At 54.1% G+C, this 17,869-nt stretch overlaps 1 protein-coding gene across 9 annotated transcripts; it reads left to right on the top strand.

Moving 5' to 3' along the window:
* The first annotated feature begins 1,005 nt into the window (after positions 1-1,005).
* Positions 1,006-17,651, top strand: LOC122903299. 9 transcript variants are annotated; one of them, XR_006383942.1, is made up of 7 exons: positions 1,006-1,220; positions 5,730-5,907; positions 6,903-6,999; positions 7,101-7,201; positions 7,361-8,755; positions 8,973-9,136; positions 9,527-17,651. XR_006383942.1 is itself a non-coding variant. In XM_044244018.1 (7 exons), the coding sequence occupies exons 5-7, from the start codon at positions 8,686-8,688 to the stop codon at positions 10,228-10,230; spliced, it is 948 nt and encodes a 315-aa protein (XP_044099953.1). In that variant the 5' UTR covers positions 1,006-1,220; positions 5,730-5,907; positions 6,903-6,999; positions 7,134-7,201; positions 7,361-8,685; the 3' UTR covers positions 10,231-17,651. The 9 variants fall into 9 exon arrangements, 7 of the variants coding, with proteins under 7 accessions (XP_044099953.1, XP_044099959.1, XP_044099952.1 ...); XR_006383943.1 differs by having other exon boundaries at positions 7,361-8,765; positions 8,973-9,099; XM_044244018.1 differs by having other exon boundaries at positions 7,134-7,201; positions 7,361-8,765.
* The last annotated feature ends 218 nt before the right edge of the window (positions 17,652-17,869 follow it).

Here is a 17,869-nt window from a genome sequence, read left to right as displayed (position 1 = left end):
TGTAAGCATTAAACGGATGTCCTAGCATTGTAATAGTCAAGTTTGTGTTTTGAGCCTTTGTTGAGTGCCACGCCCTGTGCTAAGCACCCCTCCCCCATGCATTTCCACATTTAATCCACATAACCCGATGAGGTGGATTCCATCATTACCTCTACTTGATGGGCTAGGAAACCAAGTTTCAGGAACGCTGTGTCCAAGGTCATCTGCCAGAGGACGTGCAGGAAGCTGAAATGGAAACCCAGGACAGGCTGGTTATAGAGGCCACTGGGACCGTCTAGCGCAGTGGTGCCCAAGCTTGAATGTGCATCAGAATCCCCTGGAGGACTTCTTAAAACACAGAGCTCTGGGCCCCACCCCAGAGTTTTCCACCCAGTAGCGCTGGGGTGAGCCCTGAGAATTCGCATTTCTCCTAAGTTCCCAAGTGATGTTGACGCCCCTGGTCTAGGACGGCTTTCTAGCATCCCTGGTCTATGGAACAGTAGGTACTAAGCAGAGGGCCCTTCAAAAAATTAAAGACCAAACTTATAAAAAGTGGTTGGGCCAAGTGGTGTTGCGGCACTTCCAGGGGTATGAAGCCACAGGCAGGGGTTCAAATCTTCCACTCCACCATAAGCTTGTGCCCATCTAGCAGGAATCATTGAGTAGCATACTCGGAGGCCAGGCGGGTGAAGCACTTGGTGCTCCAGGACCAGTGTCCTGGGTCCTCCCATTACGCGGGGCTCTGGGCTTGGGCTCCTGGGCCCGCGGTCGCGCGCACCTCTCCATCAGCGCGCCCTGGGCCGAGTCCGGCCGGGCAAGCGTTGCCATGGCAGCGCCGCGGGCGGGGATGGTGGAGGCCCCGCTAGCCCCTTTGTGCCGCGGGGGCGGAGGCGGGCTCCCCCAGCTCGCGGGCCAGGACCCCGGCGGAGGCGGGGGGGAGCGTGAGAGGGGAGGCCGCGGAGTTGCAGAGGCTGGGGGCGGCGCGAGGGGGGGCCGAGGTTCGGGCCGGGGGTGGGGCTCCTTCGCCCGCCAGTCGCTCCCGCATTAAAATTTCATGGGCGCTGCAGCAGCTTACAAAGACGACGCCGGCTGCGCTCTGGGGACCGGAGGGAGGGAGGCTGCGGACGAGTGCGGGGAGGAGTTTGCGATGGGAGGCGCTTGCAGGGGCTCCCCCAGTTCTGATCCGTGAGCCCGGGCACAAAGAGCCCTCTGCACTCGCGCCGCAGGACCGCGGACCCGAGGTAAGCCGCCGCCCCGTGCTCACAGCCTTTCCTCTCTAAGCGTCCTGGTCCCCGCGCCGCGAACAGCCTCGTTCCCCGATGTCGGGGTCCAGGGTGGGTCCCGGGGTCCCAGGCAGTGTTCAGGGGATGGAAAAGGCTGACCGGAGTGCCCCCTCCCCATTTGCTGGATGGAGAGCTTCTGCCGCCTGTGCTTGTCCGGTGAGGCCAAGACCCGGGCCTGGGTGGGGCTTGGGGGCGGGAGGGGAGACTGCGCTGGAGTCCAGTGCTAGTGGGGGTCTTCAGTCATGATCCGAGGGCGAACAAAGACCCTCCCCACCCCACCCTGCCAACCAGACAGGAGGGGACCCCGGACCTTCTCGGCCCACCGGGTTGGCAGCTCAGTGGCCAAGCCTGGGATAGAGCCCGCATGGCCTCGGAACTGGGGGTGGGAGCGGGGTGCTTGAGCCCCTCTTCCCTCACACGGAGCCCACCGCCCAGTGCCTGCCCAGGCCCCATCAGTGGGACTCAGATTCTAGTTGTGCGGCGTGCTGGGTGGGTCCAAGGGGATGGGGAAGACAGGAAAACCACCTTTCTTGAGAAGAATAATGGCAATGATAATGATAAGAATAATACATCAGTTTATAGAGTGCTTACTTTATGCCAGCAACATGACTAGTGCTTTGCACGCATTACCACAACAGTCCCAGGAGGAGGTAAGAACCCCATTTTAAAGATGAGGACATTGAGATCCAGAGAGGATTAGGTACACGTCCAAGGTCACACAGCCCATGATTTTGTATCCAGATAGGTAGGAGTCTAAAGCCCAGTTTATACCCCCGAACACGTCTGGGGAGCCCTCAGAACCCACCAGTTCCCTTGTCACCTCCTTCTCCCTCCTCTAGGAGGAGGACACTCGAGAGAGAGGCTGGAAATTGAAGAGGGAGATGCCAGATCTCCTGTCCCCCTCAGCGGAGGGTCCTGGGCTAGAGAAATTGCTTCTTGGACTCTGCAGGGGGAGGCCTGGGGGGCTTGGATTTCCTACCCTCATCCCAGGCCCAAGACCAGCGGCTGCCGCGCGCGCGGGGATTGCTGGCGCGCACACCCCACTGCAGTGCCGCCGCGGGGAAAACGCCCCCACCTGCTGCTGGGGGAAGGGGGTAGGGCGGGAGGCAGTAGTGCGGGGAGACGGGTGGGGAGAGAAAGGCGACAAAACGTGCGGCAAGAGGCTTTGTTTTTCTCGATGCCAACCCTAGACTGAGCGCCAACCCCGAGCAGAACGCTGGTTCTGGGCACAGTGCTTCACTTTCCAAAGCGCATTCCCCTCTGGGAGCACCTAGGAGCTCAGCGATGCCTGGGTTTGGTGGGGGTTGGTCGGGAGGCGGGAGGCGGGGATGAGTAATTCCACTTGACAAACAGGGAAACCTGAGGACAGAGGTTCTCAGACTTTAGGGGCGTTGTTTCAAATATGCAGATGTCCGTGCCACGTGGCCGGGGGATGAGTCAGCAGGACTTGGGTGGGGCTGGGCATCTGGATGTTTACTCAGACCCCTCCTCCCCCTCATCAAGCAGGTGGTGAGACCCTTTGTGGAGTGAAAAGTACCCAACCTCTCCCCCCAACCGCGGCGCCTTACCGTGTCGCAGTCCGAGCGGAATGGTTTCCACTGGACACTTTGCCAGTGCCTCGCTTTGGGGGGCATTGAACTCATCCCGCACTGGCTCATTAATTTCACGTTGAGAGAATTTTCGGGGTAACATCTCCTATGCCCCCCCCAACACCAGGCACTTGATTATTTGATGACCCTTGCCATTGCGAAAGGTTCTGAAATCTACCCTGCATCCTTCTTGCTGCATTTTTTGAGGTCCTTCTCCCCACTTCTCCTGGAGAAGAGAGCTGGTCCTCAGAGCTCCCAAAAGGAACCATAATGCTTTACTGGAGCTTTAGGAGACCCACTCTGTATGCCTGGGTTAAAAATGAGAATTTTGTCATTTTGGGTGATTTTAGAAACAAATTTCATACGTTTAATAAAATGGATGATGACTATAAAAGGTTGGGAAAGACCAATGTATTCTACGCATTCGCTTTTGTTGGACCTGCCAGTTGTTTTCTTTCTTTCTTTTCTTTCATTTAATCTTCATTTTTAAGGTTACTTCTCTGGATCTGATAACATGCTTCCACCGTGTCACCTGCTTTTTAGGTCCGCTTCAGTAAGGAAGTAACTTCCCTCCTCTGAGCCTCAGTCCCCTCATCTGTAGAGCCGGAATCATAATCCCTGCCTTAATCGTAGTGCCTGCCTTAAAAGGCTGTCTCGAAGCTATGAAGCAGTATATATAGAGTGCCTGTAGCCAGTAGGTGCCTAATAGAGATATTATTGCTTAGTATGCCCACTGTGTACTGGCTGAGTTCACTTGCGTGGCTCCTGAGTCTTGTATTGATCCCCAGTTATTTGCTTTTATTTGTATTGAGACTGTCAGTTCCTCTCCTGGGCAACCCTTGGGCTGTTTGAGCCGGGTGGGGGTGGCAGGGGGTGTTTCTGGGGCCCTGGGTCCATTGTGCAAGCTCAATGGGCTGGTGAATAACTTATAGGCTAGTCCTTTGTTTGGAGGGGATCCTTCTTCTAGTCTCCTGAGGCCTGGCTCATCTGTCAGAGGGAACTCGGTAGAACAATACTCAGGGATACACAGGGGCAGAGGCAAGGGCCAGCTGAGAGTGACATATGCGTCTGCGTCCCTCTCCAGGCTGATCAGATCAGATGAGGCAGGTGTCATTCCCCAACCCCTGCCCCTGCCTTGTGGTCCAGGTGGGCCCCTATGAAAGCTGGATGAGTCATGGAAGGGAGGGACAGACTGAACCACTGTGTCCTCAGGGGGACAGAGCAGATAATGAATGGAAACCAATATCTCTACAATTTCATGACCTTTTACCAGGCTTCTTGCTGGGCTCTGCCTCACAGAGACCTTTCTGGGTATTCCAGCTGAGAAACGAGGCTCAGAGAGGTGGTGTGATTAGCTCAGGATCACACAGCCCATTGGAAGGAGAGTCAGGACTTGACACTGAGGGGCAAGTCCTGACTCTGAAACACGTGTTTGTAACTACTATGGTCCACCATCTCATCTCCTAAATGCCAGCTTAATCAGTTGCCTTGAGACCATGTAAACAGCTAATCAAGGGACCGGGTGTGGTTTAGCAATTGTGGACCGTTTCCCCCACAGTAGTATTAATGCTGCCGATCACAGTGCTTGAGGCGTGCACATACCTTCCCGGGTGTCTTCTCCCATCTCACCACCACCCCATATTTGAGCACAAGTCTTCTACCCCTTTGGGGTTCCACAAGCCTGTTGAGAATCCAGTTGCCTTACACTTTGGCTGGGTGATGTCGGAGCGAGATACTTCGGATGTGTTTCTTCATCTGTAAGCCAGGGACAAGAAAACCCAGTTTATTCTTTTGTCAGGTAGGCTAACGTGCCCCCAGTTAGCCTCTGTCCTCAATATGTGTTGGTTTCCCTTCATTGTCTTCCTTTAGCTCTCTTCCCTCCTTCCCGCAGCTCAGGGGCTCCCTTGTGTGAGGTCGACTTGAATTTCCAAGCTCCTCTTTTGTGTATGCTGCGTTTGAGTTTGTTCAGAAATGGGGCTTTCCACTGCTCTGCAGATGGGTCTGTTTCCTGCGCACCGTTCCTGTGCCACTCCTTATTCCCAGGAGGTGCCCGTTACTTCTCGGCACTCACTCATCCGAGGCAATTTAGGCCAACATCTCCCGTATGCCAGCTCTCCGAGCAGCAATTTTATTCCAGAGTCAGGGAAAAAAAAAAAAAAAAAAAAAGCAAAAACCCAAGAACCCAGAGGGACCCTAAAGTGCAACCAAATGCATATTTCCCTGGCAGCTGTTCCTCTGTTACCAGGAACGGCACAGAGTTTGGAGGGAACAGGAATATTCCACGGTGGTGTAAAGAACCGCGCGTGCAGTGGTAGTACTAACAGTGTAAGAAAATAATAGCATGGGAGCTCATAGGTAGTATTTATCATCCCATGGGATCCTCACGTCAGCTCTGCAATGTGGGCGCCATTATTGTCCCATTTCACGGATAAGAAGTCAGGCCCAGAGCCGGAGTGCACTTGCTCGGTGTGGCACAGCAGGACGGAGACTGTGCCGTCCAGCCCGTGCCCTGTCCAGTGCGATAAGATGCTTAGGCTGGCCATGGCTCCTCCCAGATATCTCCCAGTTTCCTGTTTTCTTTTTCTTATACATTTTATTTATTTATTTATTTTTTTACTTAATTAGAGAGAGAATGAGAGAGCGAGGGCAAGGAGGGGCAGAGGGAGAGGAAGAAGGAGAGAAGCAGACTTCCCGCTGAGCACGGAGCCTGACTCAGGGCTCGATCCCAGGACCCTGAGATCATGACTTGAGCCTAAAGCCAGAGTTTGCTGCTTCCCCGACTGAGCGTCCCAGGCGCCGCTCCTGTTTCGCTTCTGATGCTCTCCAGTGTATCTGTGGGTACATATTTAGTCCCCTGCTCTTCTTTATTTCGCTTCAGTGACGGCTGGACCCATCACCCTGCCCACCCATGGGGTTGCAGACACGTCGACGTGACCACTACGACCATAACAGCATCGAAGGACAGCTAGGATGAACCTTCTGTGCACCCCTGGGGTGAAAGACTCCAGCTTCATGCTATGAAATCCATTTGGGTAGAAACCCCCTGAATCTTAGAGGTAGGAGGGACCTCTAGAATCTTCTGGAGTCCAACCCCTCAAGCAAGGCTTCCTTGCTGGGGCCCCTGACCTTGGCTTGCAGTGGAGGAGTGGGAGGGTAGTGGGAGCTGAGATGCCAAGGCCCAGGGGCCCCATGGAGGTCTCTGACCTTTGATCTGGCTCTTCTCCATTCTTATCCTTTGTCATTACATCAACGGAGTTTTGAAAAATAGCATTAACAATTTAGATATAATAACATGCACCCATTCCAAGTATACATTTCAATCACTGTGCTTGCCAGATGTGGACACCTGCATAACCATTGTCACAATCCACATCTAGAACACCTTCAGCACCCCAAATGTTCCCTTGTGTCCCTTCGCTGTCAATCCCCTCCCCGCCCCGGCTCCAGCCCCAGGGAACCACTGATCGGCTTTCTAAGCCTAGAAACTCGACTTGTGTTTTCTAAAGTTCCATTAACATGGAATCTTTTGCATTTGGTTTCTTTTGCTGAGGATAATGTTTTGAGGTTCCTCCTTGTTATGGCACGGATCAGTAGTTCAATCCTTTCTTTTTTTTAATTTTTTTTTTAAAGATTTTATTTATTTATTTGACAGAGAGAGATCACAAGTAGGCAGAGAGGCAGGCAGAGAGAGAGAGAGGAGGAAGCAGGCTCCCTGCTGAGCAGAGAGCCCAATGCGGGGCTCGATCCCAGGATCCCGAGATCATGACCTGAGCCGAAGGCAGCGGCTTAACCCACTGAGCCACCCAGGCGCCCCATCGATCCTTTCTTGAGTCTTACTTTATGGAAGCTTGGTGTAAATATACAACTTCGTCTCACGTGCGCAGTTCGATGATTTTTTTGCAAATGTACCAAGTTGTGTACCCACTGCCATAAATCCATTTTAGGATATTTCTACTGCCCTGGTAAGGTCCCCCTGGACCCACTCATGGCTGATCTCCACCACCCTGCTCTTGATTGCAGATGACCCCTAATCTTCTTTCTGTCTCTGTAGGTTTGCCTTTTCTGGACATGTCACATACGTACATGGAGTCAAACAGCACGCGGCCTCTTGTGTCTGGATTCTTTTCTCTCCGTATTCTATCTTCAAGGTTCGTCCAAGTCGTAGCACGTAACAATCATTTATTCCTCTTTACTGAGGCGTAGCTTTCGTTATACAAACATATGAATGTTCTTCCATCTACGAGGACAGGATTTTGACTTGATCTGTCTTACTGGGGTAAAGGCACCTGCATTCCAGGAGGCATATCCTGTTTCTGGGACATCGGCGTTACACGGAGATTTCCTCGACAGGTGAAAACAATTTTGGGAGCTCTTACCGTGTGCCAAGTCAGTGGCTACACCTTGGAGCATAATGAACATTGAGTCGCACATCGGGTACGTGGGGCTGGGGAGCCAGTCTTACCTGTTCGTCTGCGCCTAACACAAACGTCTCCCTTTCTACCCTCCTAGACAGCTACCTGCTTGACTCAGGGGTTGATGTTTCCCTCAAAACCTTCATTGCCTTATGGATATCGGGGTCTGCGGAACCAGGGGAAGGGCCATTGTGAACAGCCTAGAGTCTATTAACAGAGTGCAGCGAGGTCCTGGGACAGAGGAGAGAGAAGGGATTTCTGAATTCTTCCCGAACATTCCTGGCCACACCCGGGAAGCAGCCTTGCAGATAAGTATTCCAGTTTACCCACCCACAGCCTGCCCGCCTGCCCTCTCTCAGTCTGTGCAGGAAAGTACAGAACCTCAGAATCCCCGTGTAGGAGGGGAAATGGGTGATCAGCTTTTCTAGCCCTCTAGGTCACAAACAGAGACCTTGTCCCCATTTTATGGGGCCCCAGAGAGGGTGACCGCCACACCCCTCTTTTGGCACAGAGCCTAGAATTTTGTCAACTCCACCATCAGGAACTTCTGTAGACTGGAGTTTAATGACCTCATATTGAGATCCCGTAGATCTGGGGTCAGAAGAAGTGAGTCAGATGGGGGTTGGGGACTCCTGGTGGCTCTTCTCAGTGCTGGCCCTTTGTCATCATCATATTTGTAAAACTTGGCCCAGGGCTCCTTTACCCAGCAGTGGAGTGGGGACATGGGCATGGTGACTCTAGGGCCACATTCTTTCCTCCAGATCTGGACCCCTGCCCTGAGTCCCAGGTGCCCGAAGCAAGCTCCGGCCACACGTTAAGAGGCGCCCCTGACTCTCCTGGCCCAGCTCTGCCAGCCGCTGAAGAGAGCTTAGATGTCACCAGAAGCAAAATTGAGATATGATTCTGGGTCAGGACTAGGAGGCATTTGATGGGGGCAAAAACGTATCTGAGGCTGATCTGTAGGGCCCCCCGCTTTCCTCTCCACTGCCTCACACTGTGGGTTAGTACTGTGTACTCTGGATGAATGTAGGGCTGGAAGGATCCCAGGGCACAGAGAGAGAGAGCGAGAGAAAAAGAGGGACGGACTTCCCGGGGCGTCACAGAATGGCAAAGCTGGATCAGGAGTCTGGATTCCTGACTCCATTCACTGCTTCTGCTCAGCTCAATTTGTCTTACTTTGTCCTGAGGCCCCCTTCTGCAGTTTTTGGGGAACAGGGAGGTGGGTGAGGGAGCCCCCCCTTATCCCGAGGACATTCTGGGGTGGGAGGAAGGGAGGTAAAGGGGTGTGTGTCTGGGCCCAGCCTCTCTGGCCCAGAGTGCCCTTCTTCTTGCTAGCAGAGACTTCTGGCCAGGTCCGGGCGTGGGGACGGGGCCTGGGTGCAGTTTTCTCCTGCGGTGTGGTTGGCTCTTTTGTCTTCCAGGATGGGATCTACACGGGAAAGGAGCTGGGAGCTGGGCCTGGGCTGCCCACGTGCTGGCTGGGTGCTTCCAGGTAAACCTGGGTAAGCACGGGGGAAGAAGTTGCATTGAGCTTAGTTTTATGGGGGATGATCATTCTATTGCCAGAAAGGCCCGAGGTGAGAGGGGTGGAAAGGAGGAGCCAGGTGGCTGGAAGGCTTGCTCCGCATGGTCTTGTGGGGTGTGCGGGACAGAATCAAGACCACCGTGGGTGGGTTATGACAGACATTTCAGTACATTCCTTCATTCAGCACAAACACGGACCAAGCACCTTCTCCCAGCGAGATTCTGGGGATCCAGAGGTTCACTCCAGAGACACGGTTCCACGCTCTCAGATCTTCACACCAGAATGTGCTTTATCACAGTCTCAGCGAAGGAGTGAGCTCCCCATCCTGGGAAGAGTGTGTGTGTGCATGTGCGTGTGTACTGGGGGTGAGTGGTGCAGAAATCCCCTTCATGGGAATGTTGTAAAGGGAATCCAAACCCCCTGGGGACTCTGAAGGCTCTTTTTGCCCACCTGGACCCTGCCCCTTTTCTGGCCATGATGCCCTTGGCCTTGCTCCTGGCTCCCCTGATTGGTTTTCTGTTCCCTGAGCTAGCCCTGCCAGGGTTAGAAACTCCATTCCTGAGTTTCTTTTAAAAGTCATTAGTGTCTAAAGCCCTGACCCCCACCCTTTCTACCCTTTCTAGGGAGACTGAGTGTCTCTGAAGGTGTCCCCCCTCAGATGAGGGGTTAGGTTGGGGGGTGTGGAGTGCTGGGGGACGGAGGATGTGCCCTCAACCTAACCTGCTGCATTTCCCCCAGGTGGCTCTTCCCGGCTGCGTCTCCAGGACTCCTGGTGTGGTCTCTCTGGAGCCCGCGTGACTCTGGACTCCGGCCACAGTGATACAGGGAGCAGCCTTTGGTGGTTTTCTGGAACTCTGGACAATACTCGAGAGACCTCATCTTTCCCAGCTGCTCAGACGGCGCCTCAGACAAAAGGATCAAGGGCCCTTCTGGTTGGCGCTTGGCTGAGGACAGGCCCTGGCTCTGGAGGGAGGGCTATGAGGGAGGCTGGCCACCCCCTGCCCCTCCGTGTCCACCTGGACCCTGCGTATCAGACCTTACCGTGTGTGCCTGGACACCACTTTTTGGCCCTGTGCCGACCTGATGGCTCTCTGCAGCCCTGCTCCTGGGCCAAGGCCCCGCGGACCCTTACCAAGGCTGGGTCTGGAAGGACCCTCCAGGCGGGGGCAGGACCACAGGGATGGGAGTCAGGGTGGAGCTGCCTAGTGGAAAGGAGGCCAGGCACAGCTTCATGGGCTCCAACGCCTGGAGTCTGTCTTGTGCCGTTTGCCTTGAGCGATTCTCATTTTTGTGGGTGCTTTTTGGATGAGGTTTTTCTCTGTTGCTCTCTGCCTGATGGTCACAGGAAGAGGGCAGTCAGGGTCTGGGTGGAGTCCGGGTCTTCCCCCAGTGTGGTTGAGTTTTGGGGGACAGATGGAGTGGCAGAAGCTGTGCTATCCTGAAAGGGGAGGGTTTGTAAGAGATGAGGAGGCCCGGGTAGGGGGAGCTTGCCAGAGGGAGACAGAAACTGGGCCATTTTCGCACCATCCAAAGGGAACAGGCTGGATCCAGCCTTGTCCCCAGGCTCGAGGGGTCAGGTGACCCCAGCCAGATCTCTGATGTCTGTTCCTTATTGCACAGATCCTTGATTCTGTCCTTGGGGTACCAGGCAGGGCAGGCCCCAGGCACATGAAGCCCTCCCCTGTCACACGGCTGCACGTTCACCTTCCTGTGCACGTCTCCATTCTCCACTCTCCACTCTCCAGCCTGTCTGGGGGGCGGGGAGCGGGGGTCTAGTGCTAGCCCAGAAGCAGTCTGTGGGTTTCCATAGGCAGGATGAAAAGCCGGGTGTTCTTTTCCTAAGTGGAGACGGAGCCTGAATTAGCTCGAACTATACTAAAAGCAGACCACACCCTGGGAGGGAGGCTTAAACAGTGGAAATGTGTTTTCTCATAGTTCTGGTAGGTGGAAGCCCAAGATCCAGGTGGGAGTGATGGTTTCTCCCGAGGCCTTTTTCGTCAGCCTGTAGAGAGCCACCTTCTCGATGTGTCCTCACTGGGCCTTTTCTCTGGGTGCACTTAGTGGGAGAGGGAGGAAGAGGGACCGATCTGGTGTGTCTTCCCGTTTTTCTAAGGAATGCCAGTCCTGTTGGAGGAGGGTCCTACTTTTAGGGCCTCTTTGAGCCTTAATTTCCTCTGTAAAGGTCCCATCGCCAAATACCGTGGCTTTGGGGGCGACGGCTGCAACCTATGGATTTGCGGGGGTGGGATCCAGTCACACGGATGCTCACTGCAAAGGTGGAAAGAAGGAGCCATTTTCCCCTCAGCAGCCCCACAGCCACGGGGAGAGGGAGGGAGAGCAGAGGTAGGGGACATAGGGACCGAGAGTAGGCGACACTGTGCTAGGATGGTCCCAGTGCTTTAGGGATACATGGAGCTGGCTGGACCAGGGCAGTGAGGAGGAGTCCCAGGGGAAGGCTGTCCTGGGAGGAGCCTGAGCTTTGGAGCCTCCGGGTGTGCCCCCTGCTACACAATCTTGAGCAAGTCACCTCACCTCTGTGAGTCTGATGTCCATTCTGTAACAGGAGCCATCTGCTCTGCTGGAGGGGAGGGCAGTGCAGGAGGAGTCAGTAAAGGCTCATGCCTGCCCAGTGCAGGGCTCCTAGCAGGTTGCTCCGTCAACACTCCCATCCCTTTGGGGGTTTAGATTCAGGGCTTATCTATTTTCGGTACTCCAGAACTGCCAGCTCGGCATCTTCTAAGCCAGAGGCACTTCCACTGCCTGTGTTTCTTAATATCTACTTTGAATCAGCTTGGGGAGGTAGCTGTACTTTATGGCCTCCCCAGTAGCTCCAAATGCCTCCTGGGGTACCCTCTCATCTGGAGTGAGAGCCTACCATGGGCCCTTTTTTTCTGTGCTGGTCGCTTGCAGGGGGATATAAGTGAAGCTCTAGGCATGATTGAAACCTACAGGGTGGCCCGGCCAAGCAATTGGAACTGGAGGACTAGAGAAGGGGGCAGAGAACAATCCACTCAGTCATAGGTTCTGAGTGCTTGGGGGTTGGGGGCGGAAATAAGGTCCCAGAATCACCTGGACAGTCTTCCCAGCAAGGTTTTGAAGAATGAGAAATATGTGGCTTAGCTGACAGCTTCCAGGTCTCTGGAAGAGATTCGCAAAGTAAGTCCTAGGAGATACCATTGCTCTTACCAAAAAAAAAAAAAAAAAAAAAAAAGTTCAAATTCATCCAGTTTCTAAAAAATGCAGGACTTATCAGAACCTTTAAAGTGCTGATGGGAACTGTGAGTACTCAAGGACAGGCAGGATTCAGTGTTCTCCTGTTTTATGGCAATAGAGCCTTTTTCTCATGGGGCATCATTTAGAACTGAGGGGGCCATCTGGTGGGGCTTCTGTGGAAAAACCACAGCCGGGATAGGAGATGACACAGCTTGACGACACACTCAGGGGCTTTATAGCAGTGGCTGGAAAGGCAGTAGACGAGGAGGTGCCAGGGGAGTTGGAACTCAGTTCCAGGAGTCAAGTGAGCTCTGTGCAGTTTTGGTGTGGGCTGAAGAGGAAGAGGGCCGGCCAGTGGTCAGAGTAGCTGGAAGCCTGGCACTTGGTGGAGGAGGTGTCCACTGGACACAGTACCTCTAGGCTTGATGCTACTGGGGCATCAACTCTTTTGTCGAAGATGCTGGTGTGTGTGCCCGCGTGCCTGAGTGTGACAGGATCCAGCCTTCTGGGAAGGGGCTGACCAGAACCAGGCAGGGGTTTCCGGCCAGGACCAGCAGGGTCTCTTTTCGGGGGGAGGGCCCTTGAAGCCCACAGCCGAGAAATTGGGAAGCAAAAACGCTCTGGGGTGGGGGCCACAGGAGAGGCTTCGTTCTGGGGGGCTGAGGAGCATGGAGGTGGACCCCCTGCCCTGGTCAGTCCCCTCTCCCTGGCTGGTGGGAACGAGAGGCCTCCGGAGCCACAGCTGAGGGGCCGGGGCCGTGTTGCATGGTGTGATTAACCTACTAACCCAGGGCTCGGCCAGGCCGCTGCAGCGTGTGACGAGGTGCCTGGCCTTCTGCCAACTGACTAACCCACTAACCAGGCCCCAGCATGCCCTACTAACCCCCTGCAGCCAGACCCTACTAACCTTGCAGCTCATGGGCCTTCCAAGGGGCTGGGACGTGGGGGCAGACGACGCTCCAGAAGGCCCTGCCCGTGGCCTGGGATCTCTGTGCAGACCCACATTCCAGGACAGGGCGCGCGAGCAGGACTCACCAACTCTGCCACTTCCTGCTGGGTGATTTGGAGCAAGTCACCTAACCTCTCTGAACCTGGTTTCCTCAGCAGCAGAGGGGGGGCTATGATCTTCACCTCACAGGCTGCGGTGAGGATTCTTGTGAATATAAAGTTCTTGACATGTGGCAGATACTTAAAAAAAAAATGAGTGAGGGTTGGGGGTGGGAAGCCCAGAAAACCTGATTAATCACGTCCCCTGCCTTGGCCCTGGTCCCTCTGGGTGTTCTGCACACAGAACCTTCTGCCTGGGGCCAGACACTCGCTTTGAACCCTGTCTCTTCCCCACATTCTTCCTTGTTCCAAGCTTTCTTTTCTGTAGGCAGCTCTTTTGTTCGATTACTAACCTGTCTAACTGGGGGGGGGGCCCTCAACCGTCCCCTGCCCATCCCTTAACCAACTAATGGACCTGTGTGTGTTCTTCCTTTTCTCCTAGTGACTCCTGTGTGTGTCTGCTGAGGTGCTCCCGTGCGCTGGTGCTGTGCTCTGACTTACTAACCCAGCCCCTACTAACCTCGTTTTCTCTTCTTACTAACCCCAGCCCTGCCGAGCTCTGGGCACCCCCTCCTTTTGGCAAGCAGAGTTCCTGGGGCCGATCCTGCACACCGATGCCCCACTTTGCTGCCTCAATTGGCTGTGAGTTCAGAGTCCACTGGGCCAGGTCTAAGGCAAGGGACGGCCGTGTTTACCACACCAGTGGCCCACAGGAGGTGGCGGTCATGCGGATGTAGGAGGTCGGCCTCCGAGCGTGAACATCTCTCCTTTGTGCGGAAGTCTGGTGGCCACTGGGAGGGGGCGGGACCAGGGAAACCTTTGGGATTTCCCTGGATGGGGAGGCCTGTGGGTCTGCAGCATGGAACACTGGGCTCTTCCCAGCCAAGGGGCAGAGAGAAGGGGCCTGCGGCCTGTGTGTCCTCCTTTGGAGGGAAACAAGGGTGGAATTGACTCCATCGTAAAGTGACAAGAAGAGGCATGGTCCTACACAGGAAGTCAATGGGAGCGTGTGCCGCACCAGGAGGTCAGCGAAAGAGGGCGTGGCCCACACCAGAAGTCAGTAAGAGGGGTCCCTGCATAGGAAGTCAATGAAAGGGGTCTTTACCACACTGGGGATCACTGAGTGGAGCATTTAGTACAGGAAGTCAGAAGTCAGTAAGAGGGGTTTCTCACCTTATCACTAGGCATGAGAAGGACAGGCCGAAAGATCAGTGAGAAGGGCCCTTCTTGCAACAGTAGTTGGCTAGAGGGGCCCTTCCCCTCCCTGAAGCCAGTAGAGAGAAGTTCCCCACACCGGAAGTAGATATGGGCCATTTTCACACCGGAAGTCGTCGAGAAATGCTGTCCACATCAAGAAGCTTGGGAAGGCAAGAAAGAAAATAACTACCCTGTGTTCAGGGGTTCGCAGGGGAAGAAAGTAGGAAGCAAGACGTGAACCCCAGGGTCCCCCAGTGTCCTGCAGTCCCTCAGGCCAGCCAGAAATTAATCCCCGGCTCCCAGTCCTGTTCCCACCCATGGCCCGGCCCCAGCTTGCCTTCCCCAGAGCCCGCCAGCCGCTACGCCAGGGCCACACCTGGGGGTGATTTTATGCCTCACCTCCAGTAGGCACCTCGGTCTGTCTCTGTGGGCTAATCTCTGGCTCCTTTGCACTAACTCTTGCTCTCACCCAGCTAATCCCTGCCTCACCCTGGCTGCCCCTCGGGGGGGCTGCCCACTAACAGCCAACCCTACCCATCTGGGGGGCGCCAGGCTCCCGGCCGGGCTCTGACCGGCTCTTAATTAACTTCTCCTTCACCTTGACTAACTCCTGCCCTCCTGGTCTGTTCCTTTCAGCGATAACTAACGGCTTGTGGATTTCTTTCTGACTAACAACAGGTCTAACACTACTTGTTACTATTACTGTTAACAGCTTGGATGTCGGCATGGCTGGGATGGGGCTAACGCAGGTTTGGAACGTGACTAACCCCGGCAGAGGTGTAGTTTCATAGAGTTGGACTTGGCTTCTGCTCTGGTCAGAGCTATCTGTAGTCAGTAAAGATCGGGGGATTCCAAAAGAGGTGGTAGGGCTGGGGTGTGGCCCAGGCATGGGCAAAATGGTACCCATTGAGGGTGGGATCAGAGGGTGGGGTCAGCCGTGAAGGGTTATAGCCGCTGGAATCCCATCAACGTCTAACAGTCTGCATTTGGGTTTTTTTTAAAATAATCTTATAGCTGCCGTAGGCCAAATGGGTGGATGCAACTCTTGTGGGCTTCAACTCGACTGTCTGGTGTGGACAGAGGATGTGCCATTATGCATGGAATCACTGGTCACCAGGCCAAGACCTAGACTCCTTTATTTGGGGACTTGAGGGTTTTGGAAGTTCCAAGAATGAAGCTTAGGATCTGAATACTCAGAAGGGTTTAGATTCCATCGTCCATTCACACCTTAGTATAAATTAGCTCAGCTTCCTCTTTAGTCTTCTCTGCAGTGTAGCTGCACTGAGATGTGAGTTTGGCTGCAAGGGAGTTTGGTTTGCTTCAGGGTTGGGGGAGGATCCTTTGGCAGCAGAGGAGGAGAGCCACGGGGTCAGGGGATCTTGGGCGGGGGGTGAAAGGTAACATCAGGTTGAGATGGGGATGAGAAGAGGGACCGTTTTGCTGGTCCAGTCTGGTAGTTTGGTTCTGTGGGAAAGGGTAGTTCATGGCAGGGCTTGGAGGACTGGATCTGTTCAGGGCCAGGGTCAGAGGCTGGCCTAGAGACTTAGAGGCAGGTTGCTTGGGTCATTGAGCGCTCTGACAGCCATGGGCTTGGAGCAAATCTAATGCACCTGGCAGTGGGGCCTTAAGGGAGGCCTGAACCACAAAGGGAACAAGAGAGGAGAATGCATTAGGAAGAGCTTGGGGAGGCAGCCTGGGTCATCACAGGGACAGACAGGATGGATGGGGCCGAAGTGGGGGAAGCACCTCTCTGCTGCCCTCTAGTGGCCTCCCTGCCCATTTCTCTGGAAGCAGGAAGCTTGGGCCCTTGGCTTTCCCGGAAATTCTCTTTATTCACCTGCAAAGATCTTGATGTTGCTGAGGACCTAAGGTGAGCCCAGCACTGCTCTGGGTGCTGGAATCCACCTACAGGCCCTTCCATCTGGTGCTTGTATAGCTCAGTGAGGGAGTTAGAGAACTTAACATGTAATGCAGTGAGATGGTTGCTGTGTAGGGCTGGGCAGGGCTGTGGAAGCACCCAGAAGGCGGACAGGGTTGCTGTGCACCTAGTTCACGTCAGGCATGGTGCTTGGTGTTGTGAACAAGTGCTGATTAAGCCCTCTGCTCTCCAGGACATTTCATGCTGGTGCATCGGGTGGGCGCGGGGTAGAATGGAGTGTAGGCAGTCAGGGCAGGCTTTCTGAATGGGAGACATCTAAGTTGAGCCCTGGTTAGGTGCAGTGGGGCTGAGTTCCAGGTAGCGGGAATGGCAGACACAAAGTTCTGGGCATTGGAGAGTGTCGAAGAGGTTCAGGAAGGTTCATGGGGAATGTAGCAGGAGACAGATAGGACATGGACAAGCACCAGGCCCTGTTGCCAGGAAGTTTTGGATTTGTGTTAAGGGCAATGGGGAGCTATGGATGTGACCTGAGGAGGGGAGAGTTGGATTTTCAGGCTAACAATTTGGCTATTTCAGCCCAGGTGGAATTCTGAGGCGCTTACAATGTGTTCTGGTCAGTTTTAGATAAGTGATAAGAACCTGAAGCTAAGGGACCCTTAGATCTGTCGTGAGATAAATAGAAACCTGAACCCCTTGGTCCAGCTGCAGTTAGTGCTGCAGTGACCAGAAAGCAGGAAGGGGCTTGGCTGGGGTGACAGGGACAACTGAGAGGACGAGCAGCCCTGAAAGGGGGTCACCCCAGCCCTGGGGGTATGCGGCTCCCGGAGAAGTTCTGAGGAGATGTCCTCATGGACTGCAAGTCTCCAGGAGAACCTCACCTACCCTGTGTGTCTGCCAGAGGGACATGCATGTGTAGAGTAAGCTTCTGAGAGGCAGAGCCTGGTCCCAGGGAAGGAGAAATGTGTCATGAGGGGGAACAACTCTTCTGGAGGTGGAAGGAGAGGGACTAGGCCCACTTTGAGACAGATGGTGGTGACGGGGAGAGTCCAGGATTCTGTGTGTGGGTGTGCATGTGAGTGTGTGTCCATGTGTGCACGCGTGTGTGTTCTTGACTTAATACCAAAGGAAGCTGATCCCAAGTAGGCACAGTCTGTTTACCCCTCCCTGACCCAAGCCTTTGATGTTCACTCTGGGGTCAAGTCCACTGAACATCAAGTTCGTTAGGAGGAGGACTGTATGAGCTGGGGAATTGGTGGCATACTGTGTTTGGGAGATGTCTGGGGTGGGGACTGGTCCCATCCCAACAAAGCATCCTGAAGTTCCTTCTTGAGAGTCTGTCCAGGGACCCACTGTTTTACTTTAACCAGAGGAGAAACTTTCTGTGTGGGGATAGATACTCTGCTACAAATTAAAGACCAGATTCTTATATGGATCCAGCAGTGGAGTGTGAACTTGGCTGTTTTTACTGATGAATGTAGCTTTCATGTAAATACCATTTTGATATTAAAATCTGACTTCACACCTGAAGGATGGCTGTTGCTTAAGAGGCAGGAGGGATGCCTACGTAGTTCAGGGGAGGGTGGGGAGCCAGGAACATTTTTGAAGAGACAAAGTGGGTTCTTAGCCTTTTCTTGAGACTCTGACCTTAGAAGTCAACATGATGGGGCCATTCCTCTTTATTTTCCATTGTGGGAAAATACACACAAGATAAAATTTATCATCATAACCATTTTGAGTGTTATAAT

This window comes from Neovison vison, chromosome 3 (assembly GCF_020171115.1).
Source record: "Neovison vison isolate M4711 chromosome 3, ASM_NN_V1, whole genome shotgun sequence".
NCBI lineage: Eukaryota > Metazoa > Chordata > Mammalia > Carnivora > Mustelidae > Neogale > Neogale vison.
This window is presented reverse-complemented; position numbering and strand designations above follow the sequence as displayed.

Excerpts from the sequence above, each read along its gene's own strand:
- LOC122903299 (XM_044244021.1), top strand. The coding sequence starts at position 8,686 with ATGGGATCTACACGGGAAAGGAGCTGGGAGCTGGGCCTGGGCTGCCCA. Across the intron at positions 8,766-8,972 it reads GTGCTTCCAGGTAAACCTGG|CACAAACACGGACCAAGCAC; the intron begins GTAAGCACGGGG and ends TCCTTCATTCAG. Across the intron at positions 9,137-9,526 it reads GGAAGAGTGTGTGTGTGCAT|GTGGCTCTTCCCGGCTGCGT; the intron begins GTGCGTGTGTAC and ends CATTTCCCCCAG.